The sequence below is a fragment of the Puma concolor genome, chromosome A1 (genome assembly GCF_028749965.1).
Source record: "Puma concolor isolate L17-30 chromosome A1, mPumCon1.1.hap2, whole genome shotgun sequence".
Lineage (NCBI taxonomy): Eukaryota > Metazoa > Chordata > Mammalia > Carnivora > Felidae > Puma > Puma concolor.
The window spans coordinates 12,044,830-12,072,820 of NC_141667.1; the positions used below are offsets into that span (position 1 = coordinate 12,044,830).

The 27,991-nt window shown below is 47.7% G+C and overlaps 1 protein-coding gene and 1 long non-coding RNA gene across 4 annotated transcripts; one reads left to right on the forward strand and one right to left on the reverse strand.

Moving 5' to 3' along the window:
• OTULIN (OTU deubiquitinase with linear linkage specificity) lies at positions 1-27,862 on the forward strand. Of its 3 annotated transcripts, none has more exons than XM_025924694.2 (7): positions 1-300; positions 6,890-6,966; positions 12,174-12,268; positions 15,697-15,840; positions 20,435-20,560; positions 24,366-24,635; positions 27,129-27,862. In XM_025924694.2, the coding sequence occupies exons 1-7, from the start codon at positions 125-127 to the stop codon at positions 27,321-27,323; spliced, it is 1,083 nt and encodes a 360-aa protein (XP_025780479.1). In that variant the 5' UTR covers positions 1-124; the 3' UTR covers positions 27,324-27,862. The 3 variants fall into 3 exon arrangements, with proteins under 3 accessions (XP_025780479.1, XP_086532430.1, XP_086532419.1); XM_086676293.1 differs by lacking the exon at positions 1-300 and adding an exon at positions 394-720 and having other exon boundaries at positions 6,894-6,966; XM_086676304.1 differs by lacking the exon at positions 6,890-6,966 and having other exon boundaries at positions 142-300.
• On the reverse strand, positions 15,729-25,773 carry LOC147584024 (uncharacterized). The gene is made up of 3 exons (XR_015240545.1): positions 25,578-25,773; positions 25,105-25,231; positions 15,729-16,420 (listed from the first exon to the last, which is right to left on the reverse strand). It is a non-coding gene; the product is annotated as an uncharacterized LOC147584024 (long non-coding RNA).
• Positions 27,863-27,991: the final 129 nt, after the last annotated feature.

Genomic DNA, 27,991 nt, shown 5'->3' on the forward strand with positions numbered 1-27,991 from the left:
CAGCCTCGGAAGCCGGCGGGCGGTACAGCGGCGGCGGCGGCACGGCCGGGCGCCCCGACGGGAGGGGCCCCGGATCGTTGGGAGGCGGCCGAACCCCGGCGTCGCCGCCGCCGGCGGCGGCCCGATGAATCGGGGCACCATGCCCCAGCCCGGATCGTGGCCGGGCGCGAGCTGTGCTGAGGAGCCGGCGCGGGAGGCGGGGGCCGCGTCCCCGGGCCCCGCGAGAGCCGCGGCGCGGGAGGGCGGGAAGGCGGCGGCCGGCGGGCAGCCGCGGACCGCGGTGCGGTGCTCAGCCGAGCAGTGAGTCGCGGGGCGCAGCGGGGGCGGGCGGGGGCTCTGGGTCGGTCCCCTCGGGAACGCTGGGCGTGGGGTGGGCTGGGGAGTAGCCGGCTAAGAGCCCTTCGCAGCCTGTATTCGGGGTAAGGTCGTCGGCGACGGAGAGGAATTCGAAGACACTTGCATCCAGTGTCCGTACAGATGGTTTCCCCGCAGGGTCCGGCTCACAGTCCTGGTCACCCAGTGCCCTCTGTTTTTACATCTGCGTTGCTCCAAAGTTAAAACAGAGCTCCGGGAACTTGGGAAACAAACCGGAAAAGCGTATTGTTATAACTAACTCCCAGTGAATCTTTCCTTCGACCTAGTTGGGGAAGGAAGTAAGATTGCTTCTATCACGGCCAAGAGAAAACTGAACCATGCGACAAGTTTGTTCTTGGAAGGCAAGTTGCCGCTTGATGAACGCCCCACCTGTTGAATAGACTTTGGACCGAGTCTGACCCAATTCTCTTTTGCCCGTTAGTAGCTTAACAAGCTCTCCTCCTCCCCACCCCCACCCCCGTTACTTTTAAGCACGAGAGATAGTGCTGGTTAGAGCAGTTTTTTAGCGAACTATAAAGAAGGCAGCTTAAGTTGGAAGAGTTTATAGTTTTAGCAAGAGTCTGGGGGGAAGGTGGAAGCGAAGTGTAAACTTGAAGGCTGCAACTTTTTCTACACTTTCAGGTTCTAGGCACATATAAATGTCTTTGAATTTCAGAATTGATGAAAGCACTCAGATAACTATTTTGACAGCTTAATTGGCTGGCAAGTTGAATTGTAAGTGTTCAAATTAGATTTTTTTTTTGGCATTTCCTAAAAAGGGGTGTTTGGCAGGCCTGGTATACAGCTAGTGTATTATAATAAAACTTTCCTGTGCCTGGTTCTTTATCATGGGCGTTGACATTCTCATTTATTGAGCATCTAAACCCTCTGGGATGGTAGTATCCACACTTAATGTGTTAATGGCTATTGGGAAAGCTTTGCAATAGGCAGTCACAAACTCCCCCACCCCAGGAGCTATGCAGGTAACCTAAGTGAGTGAGGCTGGCCAGGTGTGGGCCATTGGTTCCTGGATAGCTGTGTCCATTGCTGTTGGGGTCAGAGTCCACTAGGTTCTATCCTCTGCTTGCTGGATTTTCTGTATTTAAAGAATCCCAGTACCCTGACTTTTTAATGGAATACCTTGATTTTTAAAATTGAAACTGCTCTACAGACCCACGTGTGAGCTGATGTGCTCTCTGGCTGCAGGTTTGCTCTCTGGGTTGGAGAACTACTGCAGACTCTGCAGAGGGTAAAGTAGGCTGGGGGAAGTGGGGGTGCCTTCTGCTTCTGCCCCTCCACAGCTCATGCTGGTTTCTAACTGCTCCTCCTTGCTTTTGCCCTGGTGGTCTGAGCCGTGACTCCCTGGTTAAAGACCCTGCCCCCAGAAGCTGCACCTTAGCCTTGGCCCCAGCATTCTCATGCCCCCGTGAGATGCAGGAACTTTGGAGCCAGAATCATGTTCCTGAAAGTATGCATAATTATTTGGCAAGCTTCCTGAGTCAGAACCTGGGGAAATAGGTCATGGTGAGGGGCACTCTTTCCCAAAAGGTTTTGAGGCACACCTCTTACTGCTGTCAGAATTACAGACTTGGTCTGAAAGAAATCTGGAAAAAAACCAAAAACAAAAAAACAGCCTAGGTTTGTCATTTTACACATTAGGAAACAGGTGCAGATTCCGGAGGTGCAGCTCGGCCAGGGAGACGGAAGAGGTTTGAGGGCCAGGTTCCCTGATGCCTCAGTGGGAACCTCACCCCCATCTCTTTCTGGCTTTCTCAGCAAAACCAGGCAGAGGAACATGATTTATAACGACCTCTCCTAGCTTGTTTGAGAGCTGTGGTTGTCATCCTCTGGGCAGGCCTTAAGGATGGCTCACAAGATGACTTAGGGTCTGACTTGAAGAAGTCTTAGATCAGACCAGATTTGGTTGACTTTTCTTGAAGCTTCCTCGCTGTTCCTATGAGCAGGTTGGCCGTGCTTTATCCCCTGCTCACCCTACCCCTCCATTTCAAGACTTAGGCTGTTATCGACTTCTTGCCCTTAGCTAAGGTAATCTTGAGGACCAAGATGGTCTTGGGACATGGTTGGTGGCCAGGCTAGACATGCTTAGGGAATTCAGAAGCAAGACTACTTCGAGGCTCTTCTTTGTCCGCCTGATGGTGGCACATGGTTTGAATTTAGGACTGTGTGTGGTGGAGAGCGTGTCTGTGAGCTCCTCTGAAATTGAAGGTGAAATTTTACGCGTATTTTCTGGGCTGAGCTTCTGATGGAAGCTGTGAATTTTCAAAAGGGCTGTGAACAACAAGTTGTTAAACCATCGTTCTTGGGTATTGCTATGTGTTTTCCCACCTGCCTCCTTACCTCCTGCGGGGTATGTTTGATAGGGTAACAGCTACTCCCTCCTGCGCCTTCTCCCACCTGGAGGTAAAGCTTGTTTCCAACCTCATTGTTGAGGATGTCTGGGCTGTCCCCAGATACCTCTGGAGTAGCATGAGCCAGTCATGGAAAGTCCGCTCGCAGAAGGGAGGTGGAATTTTGGCTTGGGTGCCGGTACTTTCCTGCATTTGATGTGTTGTTCACCCATCTCTACAGCCGCTAAGTGGTGGAGAGAGGCTGGGTTGAGTGGTCTTTGTTTTTCCTGTGCCTCTGTGGGAAGGTACATTGCTGTCCCATGGTTGACACCGTCTCACCAACACTGCCTGGGCCATTGGCGTTCTAGGATAGGCCAAGTTAAGCATGAACGGCAGCGTTCAAGTCCAGAGAGCCAAACAAAGTCATACTCAGTTTAGCCTTTTTAGGCAACAGAGGGGAACTTAATGCAAGTGTTCATAATGAGTGGGTAACATGCTGTCTTAGCTTTGCATAGAAGTTAGAATTGACTTTTTTTCATATAACCTGTTTACTTGTATCAGAAATTGAAAAATTGGCTTTGCAGAAATGTCTTGCTTCACTGACCGATGTATTTTTAGTTTATAGCTTTTGTTCTTGGCAATAGTATAATTTTGTCTGTTTGTAGTAAGCCTTTTTAAATTAAGTTTTCAAAAATTTATTGTTAACTCCGGTCTTTAAACAGAGCAAGAGAGATTATAATTTAGTATGCAAAGTCATGTAACTTAATCATGTATATTGCCTTAATATTAAGAATAAAATATTTCATCTCTAGCTTAGGAGAAAACGGGGGCTTGAAAATATACACTTTAAAATAACATTATGGTGATAAACTAAGAATTTCTAGGAATTTTCTAAGTGGAACTTACTAGGATTTTGGTTTTGAAATTTAACTGAGTTGTGTAATTGAGCATGATTCACGAATGCCATGGTCCCCCCAAAATCAAGTCACATTTAAGACTTTGTCTTAGTTTTCTAGCTATCGGTATATTTTCTAGAAGGAAGGCTTTTGTGGTGGTGATCATTTGAGTCGTTGGGCTTTGGTGGCCTCGTTAGTGCCAAATGGTAGTCACTCCCCATTCCTACTCCAACTTGACTCATAAACACAAAAAATTACCAAATTTCTGAAACTGACCAGCATTGACAATTTTATCTTACAACGTAATATCCTTTTTCTTTTCATTATTTCACTATCCTCCCTTCTCATAACAAAAATTCAAGCTTCTAGCTATTTAAATATAATTAATATACAACAAAAACATAAATAATAAATAATACACTTATAAATAGTACGTATGTATTTATAATAAATTGGTAAATGCTTCATTTGCCATTATTTTCAGCTTTAATATATTGAGTGAACTAATTTCTTAAAATTTTTATTTTTCTTGCTGTCACATCTCTCTCTCTTTCCAGTTGATTGTCCTTATGTTGGGGGACTATTTCATTTTGGCTGTTAAATATCTTCTTCTCTGACCATACTAATGGAACTTACTGCTTAAACTTAAAATTTATTCTGTCTCCAAGGAATTAATTAAAGGCCATATTACAATTTCCTTGGTGGCTTTGTGAAGTTAGCAAATGTCCTTGAATGCTTGTCCTTGGGGGCTAGGGACGTTAGCAAACGTTTGTGCACAGGATCTGAATGAAATCTGATTGTGGCTAAAGTAATTTGAATGTGCTCTGGCCTCCCATTTGTCAGTTTCTGCTTTGCTGGTTTTGTGTATCTTGACTCACTGCTTTTTATTTCCAATAATCTTTCCTTCTACTCTGTCTTCCCTTTGCATTTTGTTCTCATGTTGACTTCTCCTTGTTCCTTTCCTATTGGCCTTGGTGCCAATTTGTACGTGTGGCTGTCCTGAGAGATGCTCCTTTAGGGAACTTCCTCTGGGCACTGGTGTCCTGATTGCACTTTGGTTATTTTGCAGGGTAAAAAGGAAGAGGACAAAAGTAGACCCAAATGTGCCTGCGGCATAGCCACAGAATTCGCCCGAAGTACAGTTTTTTTTAACAACACATAGGTTGATAGTGTGTTAGAACTTAAGTCCTCGAAGAGGAACCATGTAGATCATGCGGATCTAGTCTACTCCTCTCGCTTTGAAGATGAGAAAACGGAGGCCAAGATTAGGGAAGTGGCTTGCCTGAAGACATGCTTCTGATGATGATCAAGAAAGTGGTTCACTTAAATGCTTGTCTTACAGGATCAAGTTCTCTCCTGTTCGATAAAGCTAGCAAGGAGGCCAGAAGTTACCACAAAATTATTGAAAGAAGAACTAACATATTTAGTCACTTTTTATTTTAGGCGTTTGATGTCTGGTCTCCGCGAATCTGGTTTCTGTTTGCTTTTACCTCTGGCGTGGGCTCCCTGGGTGACACCATACCTTTTACTTGGAATCTCACGGGGGTCAGAGCACATGGAAAGTACCTTTTCCTAATATGTCCTCTCAGCCCCACGGTGTTTTAAAAAAATAGGCACGCACACACACCATCGCCTTTATTTAGAAAGAAAAAAAGGAACAGGAAATGACCATCGGGCAAACCGTTTATTAATACTCTGCACCAGTGCCGTAGTATGAGAAGGAGAATAGCTAACTTTTTAGAGCGCTCGTGTTTTATATGTGTCTTTTTACAACAGTCTTTTGAGGAGAGTACTGTCTATTGTTCACAGGTAGTTAAATCTGGGTGCTGAGAGTTACAGCTAGTTTAGTTCCACGGTCCCACACACAGGGCTGTAAGGTGCCAAGGAGCGGCTAAACCCTGACATGACTTCCGGCCCCCACTCTAGCCATGGTGCTCTGCGGCGGGGCCGCCCGTGCTGTGTGTGTCCTGATGTGTTAAGCAGCGAGCCGTGCAAGCAGAGGGAGCGGATGGAGCCAGTCACAGGTGTAAAAGTAGAGGCTGGTGTTGGTCCCGTGTTTGGACTGAAGCGTGGCTGTGCGGAGAGGAATCGTGGCCTGCAGGCTAGATCGGCGGGTTAGGTCCACGTGTAGACCTGCCTGCTTATTGGGAGCCATCGTAGGGTTTCAGTGACGTGGGAGAAGGCGGGTTTGTTAAATTCCCCACTTCGCTCTGCTTCTCTCAGTACCCTTTCTGTCTCTTGCTCCCGCTCACCTCTTCCTTCCTCTTTCCCCTGCCATGCTGGGCCATGTGCTGGGAGCTGGGGTGCCGCGGTCACCGGGGATGGGAGTTTCTCGGGTCGGTCGCTTAATTCCTTGTTATTAACCTTATTAACCCCTTCCTGTGATTCATTGGCACCTGGAGCCTCTGTCTGGCGTGAGGACTGGGGCTGTGCTGTCACGGGGGGTGGGGGGGTAGGGGGGTGGGGGGGAGGACTGTAGGGAATTAGGGGTCTGCTTTCACCCTATGTGTACACCAGCCAGTTTCCTTGTTTTCAGCTCTGGGCGTCTCCTGCACCCTGAGAAGTACTTGGCACCTCTGGTCCCTGAGCCTTTATGGGGTCCTGCGGGTTTACTGGTCGTACCATCCACCGGCATGGAGGCTGTCCTGTCCTCTTGTCACTTACTCTTGGTCCACCTTGGGACTGTGGGGGCTTTCACATGTCTTGTGGTTTGAGCCAAGATAGAGCTGGTATTTCTGTTTCTCATCATTGTCAGGTTGTGGTTTATCTCGCGGGGCAAAGGAGGCACCCTTTTTCAATCCTCGTGCAGCACCTGTGGGGTTTTCTTCCTTCTCTAGTACATAGTAGGTTCTCGTTCAGTCACTAGATGAGACTGGAGACTCTTCAGGAACCTGTCGTGTAAGTCCCAAGTCAGTCAGATTTGCAGCAGTTCAAGTACGTGGGCCAGTAGGGATATGCGCCACAGGACGTGGGTGGCAACGTGAGCGTGGGGGTCAGGGAGCAGAGGAGCCTTGGGAGGGCTTTTAGCGTTGAGGACGTGTAATAACTGATGTTTTCCTGTCCTTGTTTTTAAAGTAGTGTTTGTAAAATTTGCTTGTGACATAAACTGTGGAGTGATAGCAACATGTGCAACCAGGATTTGAGAGCCACACTTTCTCAGTCATCATCACGTAACAGGAAAAAGTTAAACTTTTCGTGTCTTACAGATTTTTTAAGCAAGCGCATACTGTAATAAGAGGGAAAATGTCAGTGCAACAAATTTTTGAAATGTCTAATTTGGTGTGATTTCAGTGAGGAGGACATGTATCGTGACGCGGATGAAATAGAAAAGGAGAAAGAATTACTTATACATGAAAGAGGGTTATCAGGTATGTTTGGAATTGTTTTATTCATAGACTTCTTACTATTTATAGTAGAAAATGCAGTTAAATCGCTGTATCCGTTTCCATAAAATACTGAGACGTGCTTCCTAGGAAACATCCTTCTGCGTATGGCCTTAGCTGCGTCTCGTTATCCATTTTGCTGAGGTATGTTTGGGGAGTACTGGTTCCTGAGGTTTTAAAAATTTCATGCCAATATTCTCCCTGCGTTCTCTACATTCGTATCATTTTCGCAGCGTGCGGATTTGCTTAATCTCGTGACGCCACCTCCCTCATTCATGACCTCATATTCTTAGAGGGAGAGTTTGGATTTGAAATGCACGTTTCCTTTCCAGCAGAAGGACTTCTTGAGAAGCTGGCTCCATGCATCTTGGCATGCAGGTGGCCACGTGGATGCCACTGGCTTGTGAGAAAGAACGATCACGGGATCAGTAGCCCGAATCCTCTGATTGTTTCATGACTTTTTGTCCGTGTTTCTGCTCAGTTATGCCTGCTCTTCTCACCGCGCCCAGAACCCACGGGCCCGTTGCCGCTAGGGTGAGGCTTTACCCCTGGCCTCCTCCGCTGGGCGCATGGCCGGCAGGGCCTTCCCTGGCTGGTCCCCGTTGGGGCCGAGTGGGGGTGCTCCACTCGGGGGATGCTCCATAAACGATCCACCAGCGCCACCGTCTCTCTCATGACCTGTGTCATGTGAGTGTGCTGCCGGTCGGTTTTGAAAACTAACTGCTGTGTACTTTATGGTTAACAAAAATAATTGTCATGTGCGTGATTAGGAACAAATGATACAAAGCGGGGTTTTTGATCATGTTCAAGGCTTCCTTGAGTTGTCCTCACAAGGAGTTGGTGGACCTCTTTACCGTGCTAGCTCTCGAAGACGTTCTCTGTAGGCGTCCATTCAGGGGCGTTCCTTGGCCACACTGCTCCGTCCTCCGTGAAGTTTCCACAGGTGCTCTGTTTCTGCTGCTGCCGCTGCACACGATTCACTTTGGACGCAGAGGCCTTCCTGGTTACTCATATTCCTGAGGAGCAAGCGGTTCCTTCGTCATTGGGTGTCCCTGCTGCGTTTGCGGGGCCCGCTGGCTTGCTTTGCGGTGATTCGACTCTGACCGCCAGCGTAGCCCTCCACATGCTGCGGGTGTTTTAGCTTTTCAGTGAGCGGTGTCATTTCCAGCTTCAGTCCGAGGCCGGAGTGGATCCCTTTACACTCCTTCCTGCATCTCAGTCCTTCTGGGTTCGTTGCCCTTCCTGAAAGAAGATCCTTGGGAAGTGCCTCTTGAAGGGTCTGTTGGTAGGATGCTCTGTTTGCTGGAAAACTTCTCTATTTCACTTTGTTGTTGAATAACTCCAGACGATCAGGTGTTTTCTGTGACCTTTTTGAGGACTATCCCGTTGTCTTGTCGTTTCTGGGGGAGTGGCAGTACCGCGGTCACACCAACCCTTGGTAGATAATGTGTCGTGTTTTTCTGCAGTTTCTTTCTGATGTCTGTGAAGGGTGGACTTTTAAAAACGCGCTGCTTGAGGTCTTCTTCCTTTTGAATCCCTAGATGCCTAGTTTGCATCAGTTTGGGAGAATTCTCAGCCATTATCTTCTTGAATATTGTCTTCTTCTCATTCTCTCTGCTCACTCCTTCCAGAACTCTAAGTAGGTGTGTGCTGGCCTCCTTCAGTCATCCAAGCTCTTCATGACGTGCCCTTTTGTAGATTTTTTTCTTGTAGCCCCTGTTCCGTTCTGTACTATTTCTTGGGATCTCTTTTCTTTTCTTTCTTTTTTGGAGAAGTTCTGGGGGCGCCTGGCTGGCCCAGTCAGTAGAGCGTGCAACTGTTGATCTTTTGGATGTAAGTTCAAGCCCCACATTGGGTGTAGAGATTTAAAAATAAAATGTTTCTTTTTTAAAAAGTTCTGTCTTGCCTTCAGGTTTGCCTGGTCTCTTTTTGATAGTTTTTTGCCCTTTGCTCATGTTTCTTACTCCTTTTATTTCTTTAAGCATTTAAAACATAGTCTTCTGGATCTGAACAGTTCATTCCCTGAAAATCTTAGCAGGTCTAATTATGCCCTGTGCTAGTTTTGCTTGTTTCTTCGAAGTTTGAATTGCAAGCTCAGATTTTGCATTTCTGTATAGGGCTCGTGCGCCCTGCCTCGAGTGTGAGAGAGTTTGGCCTTGTTCCCGCTAGGCACCCGGGGTGCCACCAACCTTGGGCCACATTATGTTAATTTCTAAACTTGAATTTCCAGGGTCTTGGGGCTAATCTGAATTCCCGCCCTGTCCCTGTATGAGAGCCAGCCTGTGATTATGAATTCTCTGGGAGACTTCCTCTTTCCCAAGCCAGAGCCCGGACGAATGCAGAAAGTTTTCTTTTGCTCTCTCTTTATTAGTGAAAACACCTTTCATTAACAAAAGGGCCCTGGGGCTGGCAAACTATGGCTCCCTGGCCAAATCCGATGTGCCACCTAGTTTGATAAAGTTTTACTGGAATTTCTTAGTCTACATATTGTGTGTGATGGCTTTCACACATGGTAAAGTTGAGTAATTATGTCAGAAACCTTACGGCTCTCAGAGCCTACGTTATTTATTTTCTAGCCCGTTACAGAAAAAGTGTGATTCTTGCCCTAGCCTGCCCTTTGACTGAGAGTCCCAGCTTTCTGAAGTTCAGTTTTAAGTGCCCATCTTTCCAGGTTCTGACTCCTTGTCTTTGTTACCGTATGGGGGTTAGGACCAGACCTCTTGGTTATTTGAGCTCCTGGTTATCACCTAGTTTTCAGTTTCTCCTTTGGATTTTTTTTTTTTTTTTTTTGCCATTTGAAATGTTCTTTCTTGGGGCTCCTGGGTGGCTCATTTGGTTAAGCGTCTTAGACTTCGGCTTAGGTCACGATCACACGGTTTGGGAGTTCAAGCCCCACATCAGGCTCTGTGCTGTCAGCATGGAACCTGCTTTGGATCCTCCGTCTGTCTCTGCCTCTTCTCCGCTGGTGCGTGCTCTCTCTCAGAAATGAACAAACGTTTAAAAAACAATGTTCGTTCTTGGAAATAGTAACGGAGTCTGTAGTTTGCAGTTAACGAAAGAAAGAAAGAAAGCAAGCTGCTTGAGGTCAGGCACTGCCTGTCCCGTGCCTCTAGCTCCTGTCCTAGAGGAGGGCGTGCGGAGGTTGTTGGAGCCTTCCTCCCAAGAACAGCTGCAGGACGGGACTTAGAGTGTCACTTTGATGCTGGTAGCCGTGTGCGTCCTCCCTTTCCCAACCCTCATTGCCTCCCGCAGGCCTCTCGTTCAGCACAGGGTTGTGGCCTGTGACTTGTCCTCTCGATCTCGTGAGGTCTCCTCCTCCTCCTCTTGGTTTTGGGCCGGTGACCAGGCCCACCCTGCCCGGGGCCCAGGGCTTTTGCTGGTGTGGGCAGGAATGAGGAACGCGGGCTGGGAGAGCAGGAAGGCTGGACTTTGTTCCCATGATGTCCTTCCTGAGCTGGACGTGTGCTGTCCGGACAGGCTCACAACACTGCCTGGTGGAAAATTGTGGCCCAGTCAGTGTCCTCAACTCTGAATGTTTGCAGTTCCTTGTACGTTGTGGGGAGGTGAGTGAGAAGGCAGATACGAGGAACTCTTCCCTCCACTGCGTAGACGCTCAAAAAATGGTTTTTGAAGTTAAGCACCGATGGGTCTGCATTTGAGGATTGGCTGTGCAGCATCGAGAAGTGTGGTGTCTGTGTGTTATGCTTCAAGGTGTGTTTACGTTTAAGCCGGTCCTGACTTAGGCCACAGAGAATTGTATGTATGTTATCTGCAGAAAGGACTTTGTGTTCCTTACTCATGCCTCTACCCATCACACCCTGGATTGTGTCTTTTCTTCTTCCTGTGGTCTTTTCTTCTTCCGTCTACAGACCCATTCAGGACAGAGTCCGGGTCTTAACGGCCTTCGTGACCCCGGTTTCCAGCTCAGTGCTTGGCACATGTTAGACATTCAGTAAATGTTTGTTGAATTGGGCTGAGTGTGTTTTTAATTTACTCCTTCCTCAAGAGTAAATACCTTGTAAGGTACTTCTGTGTTTGTATCCTAATTTCCTCGCTGACGTTTACTTCTTCAATAATTTAAAAAGGAGATCGAGATGTGCCTGAGAATTTCCTTCACTTTCTTCCTAAAACACACACACCCATGCGTGTGCATACATGTATACTACAAATCAAACCCATACCTTATATTTTAAATAAGGCAAATCTAAAAGCCATTTTTTATTATATAATTTGTCTGATTGCAAGTCGTATTTTTAACGTATCGTTCGAGTCAAATGAGGTCTGTGGTTCAGCTAACATTGAGAGCTCCGTTAGCTTCTGGCTTATTGTCAGCAGCTTTACAGCCTTTTGGGATCAGGCAGAGTATAAATAAATAAAGACAGATACAGTTTTTGTTAAAGTAGCTGTTATCTCTTTGTATAATGGATCTAAAAACTAATTAAAAACCAGTAGATGTATTTTTTCACGGCTGAGACGTGCACATTTAATTTGATTAGAACAGTATTCTAGGACACCCTGTGGCAGTGCAATGCCAGGTGCTAAGATCACAGCTGAGACACAAAATAAGCCCTTGCCGTCAAGGAATTATGCCTTATTGTGTCTGTGGGTGCGGGTATGTGTGGGGGTTCAGGGGAGGAATGCAGAAAAAGAAATACGTCAGGTGTTAATCAGTGCCAAGAAGAACAAAACAGCGGAAGGGGAATAGAGTGAAGGTGTGCGGGGGGCGTTGGGACCTAGGGGTGTTAGGTGACATTTGAGCAGAGACTGGTAGGTAGGGAGCGACGGAGGCCCACAGGTGTGTCGGAGAAGTACAGGCGAGGCCGCAGGTGGGGTGGGAGCAGGGGCCAGAGACGCCGCGGTGGGGCGGGGGTGGGACCTAAGGGCCTTGGTAGGAAGTAAGGATATCCATTCCACTCAGGGGGTTCTGGAGCTCTCAGAACCCGGGGGTGATGGCTGTTGTCTGACTCAAGTTTGAAGTGTCTGGCTGCTGTGTGGAGAGTGAGGTATGGTGACGAGGGAGGCCCACTGGAACACCTCCAGGTTATCCAGGAGTGAGGTGATGATGGGAGGTTGGGGGGATTCTGGGTCTTTTTGGAATGAAGTGAGAGAAGAAGTAACCTCTGAGTAAAGCCGTCTGTTGTTTTGATTGTGCTTTGTTTCATTACCCACCCCTGTTTTTGATTCTTCAACAGAAGTCAGATTAAGTGTAGCTCCTGAAATGGACATCATGGACTACTGCAAAAAAGAATGGAGGGGAAATACACAAAAAGCCACGTGTATGAAAAAGGTACAGTGCCTACATGCACACAGTTCAGGCCTTTCAAATAGTCTGTCATAAGTAATTACGTAGTATGTCCTTTTATATTTTTAGACATAGTTACAACAACTGCTATTAGACGTTGTAAGTATCGCTATTCTAATTTTAGAGATGAGGAAACGGACTCCAAAGGTAAGGGACTTGTTTTGAATCATAGTATTAATACAGAGTCAGTATCAGTTATTCCGTAACTTAGTTTCTTGGAAAAACATATCTGTTAGGTGTAGATTTGTGCTGCTCAGAGTAGGGTCAGTCCTTGGGTGTCCTCTTGGGGTCATTTGGTCATTCGGGGCCAGGTCCTTCTGGCTTGTTGTGGTAAAAGCCGTAGGGAGGGGCCAGCAGATGCCATGCCTCCTGCTGTCCCCACCTGGGTTTGGTTTCATGCCTTCCTGTCTGAGGGGCTTGGGCTCTCCTGCACTCCTTATGCAAAGGGATCTGGAACTGCTCCCTTTATTTAAGGTGTCCCTGGAGCTGCCCCTCCTTGTCCCTTTGCATAGATTGATACCCCCTAGGTAGTGTCTGAGGCTGTGAGACATTTGGGATGCCCATGACGTGGTCCTGCTGTGACTGGCTGGGTTATTGTTCAGTTGGACCCTTGGCCCGCCGCAGTGCGTACTGGCCGACCACAGCACCCTGTTGGTTCTCCCCTCAAATGGACCCTGAGTCCAATATTCCTTAGTGTGTTGAACGATGTGGAATTGCTACTCTGACCGTTTCTGAGCTACTTAAAGCAGTTTCAACCTAAAACTTCCATCCCTTCTTATAACCTCTGGGTTTATCCTTTGGTCATTTTTCTCTTGGGATTATTTACATTATGACTTTGAATGTACTTTTGTACTAGAGGTATTGACCTGTCATATTTGATAGGAGTGTCTATTTTTGTTGTTGTTTAGATCTGTGTTATTTAGGGTTTAAAATTTAAAAATACTTGTATACATCTGTTCTTTTCTTTACATCTTGTTTTTATTTATTTATTTTTTATTTTAGAGAGTGCGAGTGGGGGAGAGGGGCAGAGGGAGAGAGAGAGAGAGAGTCTTAACGAGGCTCCGTGCTCACTGTGGAGCCCGGCACTGTGCCCGATGCCATGACCCTGGGATCATGACCTGAGCCGAAACCAAGAGTCAGACGTTCAACCGACTGAGCCACCCAGGCACCCCTGAGCTTGTTTGTATAGAAACGATTGTGCCTCTTCTACACGCACCTCAGCTGCTCATGCTTGCCCTGCAGTGGGCTGACCTTACTCAGAATGTAGCTGCTACTTTTAAAGCTCTGAGAGCCAAATTTAGCTCTGCTCCCTGCGAGTCTGAACTGTAGACTCCTCACGTCTCAGGCACTTGGTGGAGAGCTCACTCATGAAATATCTGGGACCATGAACATTTAAATTTGTGAGGCCATCTGCCGAATACGTGTATTGTCCGCTTAGAGGTTTTCCAAACAGCCCCATATCAAACTAGACAACCAGGAGGCTGGATACCTAACATATGTCTTCTCATCTTCCCCAGAAATGCTTTCCTTGACTTGCAATTTTATTTCATGACCTCAGACTCTTTAAAGGATCTATTCTAACAATTGGCACCTCTGGGTCCATAATTGAACGTATCTATTAAGGGTATCCACATATTCCATATTTTGCAACTCATGCTAAAATCGTTTCTTTGTGATTTTAGTTCTAGAGAAAGATTTGACCATGTAGTTGGACTCTTTCAGTGACCAAATAACCAAAGGCACATCAGTTAGAAAAGTGTCACTCTGGGACCCGTGGCAGTAATTAGAGCATCTCAGGGGCCTGGTAACAGTTGGGTGTCTCGGTTCTTTTTTTTTGCCCTTGTTTATCTTACGGTTTATTTTTGTTTTGGGTATTCTTTTGGAAGTAAGTGTGTATAAATCCAAATTTAGTTTTAGAAGTTTGAGTCACCTCTGAAATAGCACGAGTAATTGGTGCATTTGGAAAGATGCAGTTACTGCTGAGTTAGCCATCGCGAGTATTCCCGGGATAGCTGGGAGTCCACCGAAGGGAAGAGGTGCTCGGTGGGCCCTTACTGTGTTGCAGTGATTGGACCACTAAGTGAAAACGCAACTCTCAAAATTTTATTGTTGGAAAGAAATCATTTCACACCCACTTAGAACATCATCCTGTGACTTGCCCCTTGAAAACTAATAACGAGGGTCCCGTACTTGGGCACGGTCTGCATGGTGTCCACCCCACGTTAAGGGCGATGCTCCTTTTGTGTAAGTGCAGGGGAGGAAGCAGAGCTTCAGGTGACAACAGTCAAGGACGAGCGAGATGGGCAGCAGGGCCCACAGGACAAGGCCAGAGAAGTGCAGGAGGCAGCAAAGTGGATCCTGACACTCGAGCCTCAGGAGCAGCTTGGCCCGGTGCCTGTGGACCATTTTATGGGGGCTGCTTTTGGAGTAGGCTTTAAAATGGTCCATTTGGACGGCTGTGTTTGAGTGACTGAACACGTATGTCACTCATCATTTTCATTTCCTCGTTTCACTTCCAGACTGAATAAGAATGACACTTGAATCCACTTTTTAAAGAGTCTAATGGAATTATCCAGATATCTTCTAGCATGTGGACTTTTTTTAAGTATACCATGGAAGCTTGGGATTTTTATTTTATTTTATTTTATTTTATTTTAATTTAATTTAATTTAATTTAATTTAATTTAATTTTAATTTAATTTTTTGAGAGAGAGAGCATGCACGTGTGCGAGGGGGGCAGAGGGAGAGAGATTCTCTCAGAGAGAGAATCTTAAGCAGGCTCCACGCCCAGCACAGAGCCTGACACAGGGCTCGGTCTCACAACCGCGAGATCATGACCCGAGCCGAAAGCGAGTCGGACACTTAACCGACAGAGCCACCCAGGCGCCCCAAGGGATTTTTTTACTTTTTTAAAATATGGAGGTGGAAACTTAGTACGTTTCTCTCTCTATTTCTCTATAGGAAATATATCTCTCTATAGGAAATATAGGAATATATCTTTATATTTCCTATCTCTTCTTTAGAGCTAGGGTCCCTTTCAACACAGCTTAAACCCCTCAGAAGTTGGTTATCAATAAGTAAGTGTCAACAACAGTTGTGTAGAAAAGGGACGTCTAACTCCAGCTCCAGGGGCTGGAAGTGTTTTCATAATATCTGGTATATTATTTATATGTTCTCGTGTGTTGGATCTGTTACATATGCTGATGTTTTGTACAGTACTAGCATCTGTTAATTTCTTCGGATTAATAAAAACTGGAATGGGAAAAGTTCGAGGAGGCCTCTGCCAGCCTGTTCTCGTTCTTCCAGCAATGGGGTGGGGGTGGGGGGGCACGTTTTTTCCCACAGGAATAAAACTTTCCCTACCCTCCGAAGTCAATAATGCCCACTTTGAATTCTTTGATGCTTCCACCCAGGGCTACGAGGAGGTGTCGCAGAAGTTCACCTCTATACGGCGAGTCCGTGGAGACAATTACTGTGCGCTGAGGGCCACGCTGTTCCAGGCGATGAGCCAGCCGGCAGCGCTGCCGTCCTGGCTGCAGGACCCGGAGCTCACGCTGGTACGCTGCTGCTGCAGGTTTGAGTCCGCAATGTTTCCATCGTTTTCGTGAGAAAGAGCTCGCGCCTCGGCCTGGGCTCCTTGCCGGTGCTGTCCGCGGCGTGACGTCGGCGTGTGGGTTTCTCCATTCTCGTGTGGCCGGGATGATTTTGCATGCTAGAAGGACCAAGAACCGTTGCTGTTTCCCAGGAGAGAAGAGCCATCACGTTTATTTGAACAATTCAAGTAAAGAACGAAGGATTAATTGAGAATTGAGAATGAATTAAGAGAGCTGGTGTTTATAGTTTGTAAAAACTACGTACGGGCAGTTCGACTCGACGTTGGTGTCGGTAGGAGGCGGGCTGTATGTGGCACCATCTGAGAACCCGCTGGGGTTTTAGAAGGCAGGTTTCTGTGGTTCTAGCTTCAGTGCGAGAAATCAGCACCTTCTGCGGCGTTAAGAGGATCGGTGCCGCAGGTGGCCGTCAAGAGGCTTCCTGGGAGGCGAGGGTCGGGGGATGCGTCCAGTGCCTGGCCGTCTTTGGTTTAAATCTGCAGCGTGGTAGTGACACCCCAGAATGTCGTGTCATCGTGGCTTGTGCCTACAACACACAGCAGATGGAGTCACGTGATAGGTTGGATGCTAGAATGACCCAAAAAGAGTGTGATGGGCAGGAATGATTGGGCAGAACTGGTCATGAGGCATTAGTTGGAAGAAAATCAGAAGTCCCGTGCTTAAACGCCAACAGCAGTGGCAACAGACCACTAAACAAAACCCAAGAGGGCTCGCTGTGGGAGATCTGCCTTAACGGCAGCTTGGGAAGGACGTGAGGATGAATCGATCGCAAGTTCGGTCAGACCCCCCCCCCCCCCGGCCCCGCCCCGTGATGTGTGGCCGGCAGTGAGAATGAAGCCGTGTCCTCAAGGAACACTGCTGAACCACAGTCCCGTCTGGGACCGGGCTGGTCAGACCCCGTGTCGAGGGCGGTACAGCTCTGGGCCTGTGTCCCCAGTACCGAGCTGACTGCTCCCGTTCAGGAACTGTTGAGGCAGCTGGGGTATTTGCCTGGAATGAAGACGACTTAGAGGAAGCCGGGTGGCAGCCGAGCTAGAGATTAGGCGCGCGCGGGGTCACCTGGCCTCAAAGGGCACAACCTGCGGAGGCCGTTCCATTCCAGCTCTCATTCTGGCCCCTGCACCGGTCTTCCCTCGGAAAGTCCGCTCTGGCGGGAGCCTCTTTGCGGGAGCGAGGGGTGGCGCCGCGTGCCTGGAAGAAGGTGGGGTGTGACCAGGTGTGGCCTGGCCTGGTGGCCGGGGGGGGGGGGGGGGGGGCGGTGCCTGGGCCACCTCTCCTCGGAGGGGGGTTTGTCTGTCTCCACACACTGCTTGTATAACGGTGATAAGTCACCTGTTGACTGTAAAGTCCGAATGTGCGAGCACGCTTGCTTAAGAGAAGCAGATCGCGTGATATTTAAGAAGTCTGTTGCTGCAGAACAAGACAGTCTTACAGGAGTGTTGATACGAAAGTCGTTTCTCATGCATCTTCCTGATACGTCAGGATGACATGTATCCTGTCATTCTAAGCGAAACCCCGCTTGCCATTACAGCCTGGTCTGAAGTTCTTGTGTGCGAGATGGTGTGGGCTTGTGGTCGTGGACACGTGAGCAGAGCCGGTGACGAGTCTGTGTCCGTTTACCCTGCTCCTTGGTCTTTCTGACGCGCCCCAACCGCCTCTGACTGCCACCCTGTGTCCAGTGACAGTCATGTGTCCTGGTTTGTTCATGGCACCACCGCCTGTGGTTACCGTGTGTCCGTGGGGCTTTTAGGAGTGTGACAGCACTGACCACTTCTGGGGACACGGGTGAGCCGCTCTCAGCAGGCAGGTTCAAGGGACTCTCATGTCACATACTCGGCCTCTCCTGAACCGCACCGGCTCTCCCTTAACCCACCCCTTCAGCTTCTGGGATCAGAGAGGTCCTGGGACACCTAAGCTTGTGTGAGTCTGTGGACTGAGAACTGATGTCGGCCTCTGGGCCGTAGGCCGGGCACTGCGGAGCATCTCTTGACCTCATCCGGAATCCGGGCGAGCCCAGAGGAGCCATATGTTGTCACCAAGGGACATGCACCCTTTAGCTGGCTGTATCTGCCTGTTTGCAGATTGAGATCTGTTCTCTGTAGCATTTTGCCCTTTTCCCTCTTTCCTAGAACATACTCGTTTCGGAACGTAAAAGGGAGAGAGGAGAGCTGGACTGAGAGACCCTCCTCCCCTTAGTCCAAGCCCTTGCACTCTCCCCTGGCCTTGCTTTGGTCTCAGCCTGGGGTGTGAGCTTTGCCCTCACTGCCTCTCTCCCCCTACCCTGCTCAGGGCCCCTGTCTCCAGATCCCAGTCTCCGTATTTGACTACAGCTGGACCACCTGACCCTGACCCCAGTGTCGGAGGTGGCTCCGTCTGGCTGCTCTTAAACTTGGGGCGTGTCTTGGTCCCCGAGAGGGGGTTGTCCTTCAGGGCACCTTCGCTGAGTTTTAGAATGTCTCTGAACGGGTGGGACCTGTGACAGTGTTTGTACATCGGAGCTCTCTTCATGCGTTCGTTTTGGGGGTGCATCGTTGTTAACCTACAGTCCTTTTGATCATGGCAATGGTGCCAAGGACTGTGGACACTTGCTAGAGAGCGGGCAGTTGTGGAGTCACAAGTGGGACTCCTTCTCAGCGGGCCACCGACTTTATTCTGAAACGCGTCCAACCCTGGTTTCTTGTTTCGGTCTTGTTTTTTGCTTGAGTCTCCCTCATTCTAGCAGAAGTGCAGCGTCTGTGTACGTGGTAGAAAAGAATGGCTACTTCCCTGTTCCGTGACTCTGGGAAGCGTTTAGAGGTAGATCCATTTTTTCTTCTGAATAAATCGTTCCAGCTGCATTATTCTTTCCTCGTTGTTTCTTTTTCACACCTTGTCTCTCGGGCTTTCTCCAGGATCTCCACGTCTCCCAGAGGCATGCGCCCCTGAGCGAGGGCATTTCCTAGCAACAGTTCGCCCGTGCGTGGAAGGAATGAGGAAACGGACTTTTATGTCAGGGGTTCCCTGTGTGTAGTTAGAACGCTGGGGACTTTCAAGTAACTCACTTGTGTGGTGCCTGCTTTTTAGGTATGTGCACAGCGTCCTGTGCCGCTCAGATGGTCTCCTGGGCTTCTCTGTACCCCTTTTCCCAGTGTAGCGGGTATTTCCTGCTCTTTGCACTTCCTTGTGCCCCGTTGTGATTTCAACTTGTTGCCACTTGAGGGCATTTTAGGTTCTGGTGACAGATCTGAAAGCAGAACTGAAGCTTCGCAGCAAAACGGCGCACACGTTGCCCAAATGCTGGGCAGCGTGGGTGCGGAGCTGGGCTGCTTGGCGGGGTGGTCACAGGAAATGGGGAGAACACAGCCCCGCCCCGCTTAGTGAGTGAGTGTGGATCGTGGTCCCTGGGGTAACTTTACCTAAAGAGGAATTTCCCTGTGTGGTTTTGTTTTCTGCAGAAAGGAAACCACCTTTGGTTTACATGATTGCTGTAGATTGAGAAGGTAACATTGGAATGGCCCTTTGGGAAAGGGTCTTCAGGGTCTTAGATGCCTGGGGAACTGAGCCTGTGGCCTCATTTAAACCTGTGTTCAGGACCGTTAAACAGGCTCTCTCGTTCCACGTAGGATGTCATCGGAATTAATTCTCCTTTAACGATCCTTTGACTTGGAGGTGAACTGTCGTTTCCTTTCTGGGTTTTATAGCAGGGAAGCGACATGCCTGTGCCCAGCCTAATTAGGAATGTTCTTCTGACACACCCAAGACTGTTGGGAGTGTCGGGGTTCCCATGCCGTCATCGACCGGGTTGTGTCCCAGCTTGCCTCTCAGACTCCAGCTTCTGTTGATTAGGGGAAAACAAAATAAAACACCCTCCAGGAAAAAAAAAAAAAAAAAAAAAAAAAAACAGGCAAAGTAGTAGGTCAGCTGTCACTTCTTTAATGAGCTAGGCCACCGCGGCTGTTAGCTCTGCTCCTTATTCTCCATGGTGTTCTTTATCTTACGATATTGATCAGGCTTAGGTTAAACTAGATACACATTGTTTTTTTGAATATCAAAACTTTGGGGATATTTGGCAATACTGGAAATTAGGCTTTATATTTCTAATCAGGAAAGAATCTGGTTTTTACTTTATCCTGGACCATCTTGCGTGCCTGAAGCGCCTTCCTAAGTTGGGCATTAGGGACGGCAGGAGGCTGCCATTGAGCCCAGTAGCTGCCTGTGTGGTTTGTGAAGACACGATGTGGACCCTGCCTTCATGTGCCCTCACAAAGTGCTGTGGAATGTTCTGGCTGTGGTTGGAGCTGAGCAAGCTGAATGTTGCCTTTGTATCTCAACCAGAAGCACCATTTGACTCCAGCAGCCTCCTGGAGTTGGGGGAGGGGGGTGGTGCTTTCTGAGTTCACAATTCCAGATTTAGGTCCCTCCATCCCAAACCCAGACAAATGTGCAGGAATGAATTCTGGAAACAAAGGTAGGTTTTGTAGGCTTTGTGGTTTCTGCAGGATCCTGTGATGGATTTCTTGGTTCTAACACCTCTTTATCTCTCTGTTTCTTGATAATCCAGTTACCAGAAAAACTCATAAGCAAATACAATTGGATCAAGCAGTGGAAACTTGGACTGAAATTTGAGGGGAAGAGCGAGGACCTGGTTGATAAAATTAAGGAGTCCCTCACACTGCTAAGGAAGAAGGTTTGGAACATGTAGTTTTTTTCTTTTTCTCTGATAAGTGCAAAACTCTCGCTCCTGACTGCCCCAGCAGACCAATTCTCAGTCCTCGCTTAGTGGATTGCCAGATGCCCGTGGCAGGTTTTTAGGCAACATAATTTAAATGAACACAAACTCTTCCTGTGAAGTCTTTGGTAAGATGGGGAAATAACACCGATTATTATGTTTAGTGAAATGTTTAACTTTCTTCAAAGGAAACCTTAAACAAGTGTAGTCTTTGTTCTAAGTCATATTGACAAGCTTCAGGGATAGTCTGTATTTAGTCTGTATTTCTTACAGTATTATCAGTGATATAAGTGCATCTTTATTAAATTCTTCCCAATTTCATGTTTTAAGATTCTGCCCTGGGGTGCCTGGGTGGCGCAGTCGGTTAAGCGTCCGACTTCAGCCAGGTCACGATCTCGCGGTCCGTGAGTTCGAGCCCCGCGTCGGGCTTGGGCTGACGGCTCAGAGCCTGGAGCCTGTTTCCGATTCTGTGTCTCCCTCTCTCTCTGCCCCTCCCCCGTTCATGCTCTGTCTTTCTCTGTCCCAAAAATAAATAAACGTTGAAAAAAAAAATTAAAAAAAAAAAAGATTCTGCCCATATTTATTAGACTTGTTTTCATTCCTGAATGATTGTCCGGTGAGTAAATTCAATAACTTGTCTTTTGAAAACTGTCCTGAGGGTTTCTCTGAAACATAATTACAGGGAGAACTTGGTTGGCCTGATTCCCAGTGATTTGGTTAAGAAAATACTCCCGTTCTGGAGTATTCCGTGGGGTTTGGATGTCCTTGCACACTGTCCCACACTGTCCACTAGGCTGCTTGCTTGAGGCTTTCTTCACCAGGAACCCTGGCTTGAGGGCCTGCTAATGGCTCCAGGCTTTGTAGATGGGAGGGAGACTGGTTAAGGGGGTGGCAGATGTCTTTTTTTCTCTCTCTCTCTCTCTTCCTTCCTCCCTCCCTTTAAAAGTTTATTTACTTTGAGAGAGAGAGAGCGAGGGAGCTCATGCAAGCAGGGGAGGGGCAGAGAGAGAGGGGAGGGAGAATCCCAAGTAGGCTCTGACCCGTCAGCCCCGAAATCAAGAGTTGGAGGCTCAATGGACTGAACTACTCAGGCTCCGGTTTCCAGAGGCCTTTAGCTCCTCCACCAGGTGTTGATCTGTTTCCCCCAGTATAGTCTGCGGTCCGGCTAGACTTTGAGCTCCACGAGAGACTGTCCTGCTCGTTCCTTTTCACCCAGTGTCGAGTACCAAGCCCGACACATAGTAGGCATTTGGTAAATATATTGTGTAGTAAATGAGCTGAGGGCTTGACCTCCTGGAGCTTAGTTTTTATTAATAGACACAAGTGTTTAATGGAAAGTTCACTGTCAAAGGAAGTCTAGAGATAAAGAAATTGTGACAAGAGAAGGAAATAGGGATTCTGTTCTCTTTGCCTGTTAGAGTGGAGCTTGGGGTTTATAGAGCACAGCCTTTTTGGGGCAGGGAGACGTGTGCTTGCCCAGGATCTGGGTTAGGGGGAGGTCGAGAGCAGGTTTCTGGCTGTGTGAGTGAATGGGAAGGCTCTTCGGCTTGCCCACTTGTGACAATTTCCTTTTCGTCTCTTTTAAGGTCTTGTGAAATTGCAATTTTTGCTTTATCAATTGTGTCTGCTATAATTAGATCCTCATTTTTGGGAATGTTGAAGTGATTCCAGTTCACAGTGACATTAAAATTGTTCATTAATAATCTAAGCCAACATAACTGGTACCTCTCATGTGCCAGGCTGTCTGTGAAACACGGTTATTTAATTAGGTTATTAAATAGGTTATTTAATTCTCATAACTACCGAAATGTAGTTGCTGTGTTATTCCTGTTTTAAAGATGTCTGTTAATGCCACCAGCTGCTTGGTGGGAAGGCCTTCATTCCATCCTGACTCTCTGACTCTAGAGCCATGCTCTTGACTGCCAGCTTGGTTGCTTCTGGAAAATAGATGTTCCAGCTTTCAGCCACATATTCAAGAGAATCCTGTGGTACAGTCATTACCATTAAAATTTACTGTTGAATTTAGAATTTTAATGGTTTTTGAGAGGGGCAGTAGTTACCGGTTACTCATAAGGACTAGTTTCTGGGGCACCTGGGTGGTTCAGTCAGTTAAGTGTCCGACTCTTGAGTTCAGCTCAGGTCACGATCTAACTGTTCGTGGGTTCAATCCCTGCATTGGGCTCTGCATTGAAGGTGCAGAGCCTGCTTGGGATTCTGTCTCCCTCTCTCTCTGCCCCTCCTGTGTGCGCTCTCTCTCTCTCTCTCTCTGTCTCTCAAATAAATAAACATTTAAAAAAAAAAAGGACTAGTTTCACATCAGTATCTCATCTCATTTGCTTGAACTTAAAAGCACATATATTTATTGAGTTTTCTCACTCACTTAAGACTTTGCCACTGTTAGCTGAATACCTAGTACTCTGCTTTATTCTTAATCAGGAGTCAGTAAACATTTCCTGAGTGGATATATGCATTTGAAACTCCCAGGTATATTTTTAAGAAGTTAGAGGGAAGACCGTAGTAAATTAACGATCAAAAGACCTCATAGTCTTCCTTGCCCAGCTTCATTTTTGCACCTCGACTTGCTGTTTCTGGGTGGTCAGCGCTCCTGGAAACCCTTAAGGGGAGAAGTAATTTTAGCTACCCTTCACAGCTTCACATACCAGCCTCACATGCACCTTATTAGCTTCTCCAGACTATTTCTTTTTTTTTTTTCAATTAAAAAATTTTTTAAAATATTTATTCTTTTTTTTTTTTTTTTTAATTTTTTTTAACGTTTTTATTTATTTTTGAGACAGAGAGAGAGCATGAACGGGGCAGGGGCAGAGAGAGAGGGAGACACAGAATCAGAAGCAGGCTCCAGGCTCTGAGCCATCAGCCCAGAGCCCGACGCGGGGCTCGAACTCAAGGACCGCGAGATCGTGACCTGAGCTGAAGTCGGACGCTTAACCGACTGAGCCACCCAGGCGCCCCTAAAATATTTATTCTTGAGAGAGAGAGAGAGAGAGAACGCACGCGCAAGAGCGTGCAAGCTGGGAAGGGCAGAGGGAGAGGGAGACACAGCGTCTGAAGCAGGTGTCAGGCTCCAAGTGGTCAGCACAGAGCCCGATGCGGGGCTCAAACTCACAAACTGAGATCATGACCACCTGAGCTGCAGTTGGACGCTTAGCCAACTGAGCCACTGAAGTCGGACGCTTAACTGACAGAGCCACCCAGGCGCCTCCCTCCAGAAGTATCTCTGATTGGTTCAATTTCTTTCTTTCTTTTGTTTTTTTAATGCTTATTTATTTTTGAGAGAGAGCGCGCGCACGAGCAGGGGACTGGCAGAGAGAGAGGGAGACACAGAATCTGAAGCAGGCTCCAGGCTCCGAGCTGTCAGCACAGAGCCTGATGCGGGGCTTGAACCCACAAACTGTGAGATCATGACCTGAGCTGAAGTCAGGCACTTAACTGACGAAGCCATCCAGGTGCCCCTTGACTAGTTCAATTCCATTGTCTAGGATCTTAGGGGAGTTGAAAGTTCCATTCCATGGCCTTAAGCCTTCTTAGTGCCTTGTACTTTTGTTTCACATTAATGGGGGAAAAGCTGAATAAGGAATTTGTGTGGTCTAAAGAGTACCATGGTTTGAGCTAAAAACTTGAATGTTGTGAATGTTGGTGCATGATCCGTGGTTGCCTACTTGGAAAATAATTTTGTGCACATAGTATGGAAGTATACCAGGGTTTCTTAGAACAGACGTGTAATTGTTATGTACCTTTCTTGCAGTGGGCAGGCTTGGCAGAACTGAGAACTGCTGAAGCGAGGCAGATAGCTTGCGATGAACTGTTCACAAATGAGGAAGAGGAATATAGCCTCTATGAAGCTGTAAAATTTCTAATGCTAAACAGAGCCATTGAACTATACGATGACAAAGAGAAGGGAAAGGAAGTACCATTTTTCTCTGTGCTTCTGTTTGCTCGGGACACATCGAATGACCCTGGACAGCTGCTAAGGAACCACCTAAACCAGGTGGGACACACTGGTGGCCTTGAACAGGTGAGTTGTGCCTTCGGGAGTGTATTAGTCCAAAGCAGCAGCTTTCATCATCACACGGTATTTCAGAGCCTCTGTCGGTCAAGGGCTCCAGAGCAGCTTAGTTGCGTGATTCTGTCTCGGGGCCTCGGGAGGTTGCGGTCATCCGAGGGCCTGACTGGGCTAGGGGATCCACTTCCCACGTGGCGCACTCCCCCGGCTGTTGGCAGGAGGCCTCATTGGTAGCTTAGGAGGGTTTAGTTCCTCGACACATGGGCCCTTCTGTAGGGCCACTTGGGTGTCCTTGTGACATGATGGCTGGCTTCTCTGAGAAAGTGAAGTGATCCAAGAAGAGAGCAAGGAGGAAGCCACAGATGTGTTTTGTGATCTCATCTTGGAAGTTAAACGCTATTGTTTACACCGTATTCTATTTGTTAAAAACAAGTCACTAAATCCATCCCACACTCAAGGGGAGAGCATTAGTTCCACCCACCTTTTCAAGTGAGGAGTACAAGGGTACAAAAGAACTGTGGATCTGTTTTGTAACCACCACGTTGATTTCATCCGGGGCTGGCTTCTGCAGGATGCCGGACGGGATTAGTACCCTCGCGTCTGGTAGGCTACCAATACATGAAGCAAAGGGTCTTATTATTTAATCTTGGCAGCTGTAGCTGTATTAGGTAGCATCCTTTAAAAATAGAAATGGAGTCACCTTAGCCAGTAGAGACTAGCCTGCTCTTGGATCTTTTACAGAGATGCTAAGTTTGGAGTTCTACACGGAGACCCAGTGCAGTACTGTCCCCTGACTCACCATACCTTGCACTATGTTTAGTGCCCTCATTATATTATCCTGAAAAGCTTAAGTCCTTTCTGGTGGAACAGCCAGCCATTAAAGCAGCATTTAAGGCTATCCATCCAAAGGGCTCCCTTTGTGCTTATGAGACCCACTTGCCCACTTGCGCTTACCTTTTCCTGGTGTGTAAGAAAGAGCAAAGGCTGAAGGTCACTGCTGGGTCAGGCAGAATTGACTTACAAAAAGAACTGCTTACAAAAAGTATCTGCACTTGCAGTGTAGGCTGCTTACGTCTCCTGAACCGTAGCGCTTGCCTTCAGTAAAAAGTCTGGTGCAGCTGGTTTGCAAATTAGACCGAAGTTCGTTCTTTCTGAGTCCTCACAAAGTCTACTGTCATATGGCGAGTCCATTTTTAAAATATAACAGCTTTATTGAGACATAATTTACGTACCATCAAGTTTACCCTTTTGAAGTGCGTAACTCAGTGGTTTTTAGTATTTTTATAGAGTTTTGCAGCCATCATTGTAGTCTAATTTTAGGCCATTTTATCACTCCAAAAAGAAATCCTGTAATGATTGGTGCTAATTCCCCCTCCCCTCCAGCCCTAGGCAGCCACTAGTCTACTTCCTGTTGCTATAGATTTGCCTATTCTGGACATTTCCGATAAATGGAATCATACAATACGTGTTTTTTTGTGACTTGCTTCTGTCACTTAGCAAAACGTTTTCCAGATTCATCCATATTGTAGCGTGTATCACTAACAGTATTCCATCGTATGGCTGTATCACATTCATTCTTCAGTTGATGGACATTTGGGGTCTTTGTACTTTTTAGCTATTTTGAATGATCCTGTTATGAACGTTTATATGCAGGTTTTTTGTGTGGACACATATTTTCATTTCTCTTGGGTATGTACCTAAGATGTACTTCTTCTTTTTTTTTTTTTTAATTTATTTTAGAGAGAGTGAGACAGAGCGTGAGCAGGGGGAGGGCCAGAGAGAGGGAGACACAGAATCCGAAGCAGGCTCCAGGCTCTGAGCTGTCAGCACAGAGCCCAATATGGGGCTCAAACCACGAACCTGTGAGAACATGACCCGAGCCAAAGTCGGACGCCTAACCGACTGAGCCACCCACACGCCCCCCCCACCTTTTTTTTAATTGAAGTTCATATAAAATTAACCCCATTCTAAAGTATATAACTCAGTGGCTCTTGGTACATTTAAGCATTGTGTGACCACTACCTGTGTCGAGTTCCAAAACACGTTCATCACTCCACAAGAAAACCTGGTACCTGTTAAGTGGTCGTGCCTCGTTCTTACCTGTTTGATCCTAACTGTTCTGGGGGGTGTGAAGTGGTAGCTCAGTGTGGCCTCAGTCTGCGGTCCCCTGATGACTTTTCAGGTGCTCATTGCCCATTTGCATATCTTCTTCGGATTAATGTCTGTTCTTTTCACATCCTTTGCCCAATTTTTAAACCGATCGCTTGCTTTTTTAATTGTTGAATTATAAAAGTTTGTCATACATTCTGGATACAAGTCCCTGATTTACCGGACGGTGAGTCCATTTTTGATGATCTGCTGTTTGTAACGACTGTGGGGGAAAGGCCGGGGGCCGGGCCCAGGGCGGGGAAGGAGGGTTGCTGCCCGCAGCCTGGGAGGGAGCAGGTGGGACTGTGTCTTTCAGCACAGCTTCCCCCCCGCAGACCCGTTGGCTCTTTTCCCCAGGTGGAAATGTTCCTTCTTGCCTATGCCGTGCGCCACACCATCCGGGTGTACCGGCTCTCCAAGTACAGCACCGAAGAATTCATCACGGTCTACCCCACCGACCCACCCACGGACTGGCCGGTGGTGACCCTGATCGCCGAGGACGACCGGCACTACAACATCCCCGTCAGAGTGTGCGAGGAGACGAGTCTGTGAGGGACGCGTACCCGGACGGCCCGGCCACACGGCCGAGGTGCCCTGGCAGCTCCCTGCCGCGGCCCGCGGGCTTCCAGCTCTCTTCGGGTGACCCACGGGGACTGTCGGGCCGGGCGAGCCAAGCTGGACTGGGCTGTTCTGAGGACGGCTTTTGGTCGTTAGAACTAACCAGGGGTTTTCCCTCATCTTTGATGCGATATGTTTCCTCGGGGGCCTTCAGAGCACTTCTTTTGGAAGGTACAAACTACATCTTCTCCATAAAACAAACCTTTTGTATCAGAGGAGACGCCTCTCGGAGAGGAGTGTGTTCTTCACGTCTCAGAAGCAGACTCTCTAATGTAAACTGGTCTCAGTTTTTTCTCAAGGTAGTCATTTTTTGTTTTGGGGGTGATGGGTCTCCGGAGTGCCCGTCCTATGCAATTCGGCTTACGTGGCCTAACTCTGAGGCGGAGCCTGTTAGGGGCACAGTCATAACGTCCTCTGATAGTCTTCCTGAGCACTGGTTCGGGCTTACATGTTCATTAAAGCTATCCTAAGCAGACTGTCTCATAGAAGATTGAACACTGGGTCCAAAAATGAGATATTTAAAGCTGTAGGAGGGATGTGGTGGCACATCACTCCTGACTCTGAGAGCGTGACAGGTGCCTGAGGTCATGGCCGCGCCTGGC

Coding starts and splice junctions, on each gene's coding strand:
- OTULIN (XM_025924694.2), top strand. CDS start 125: ATGAATCGGGGCACCATGCCCCAGCCCGGATCGTGGCCGGGCGCGAGC. Junction 15,841..20,434: donor AGGACCCGGAGCTCACGCTG/GTACGCTGCTGC, acceptor TTGATAATCCAG/TTACCAGAAAAACTCATAAG. Junction 24,636..27,128: donor ACACTGGTGGCCTTGAACAG/GTGAGTTGTGCC, acceptor TCTTTTCCCCAG/GTGGAAATGTTCCTTCTTGC.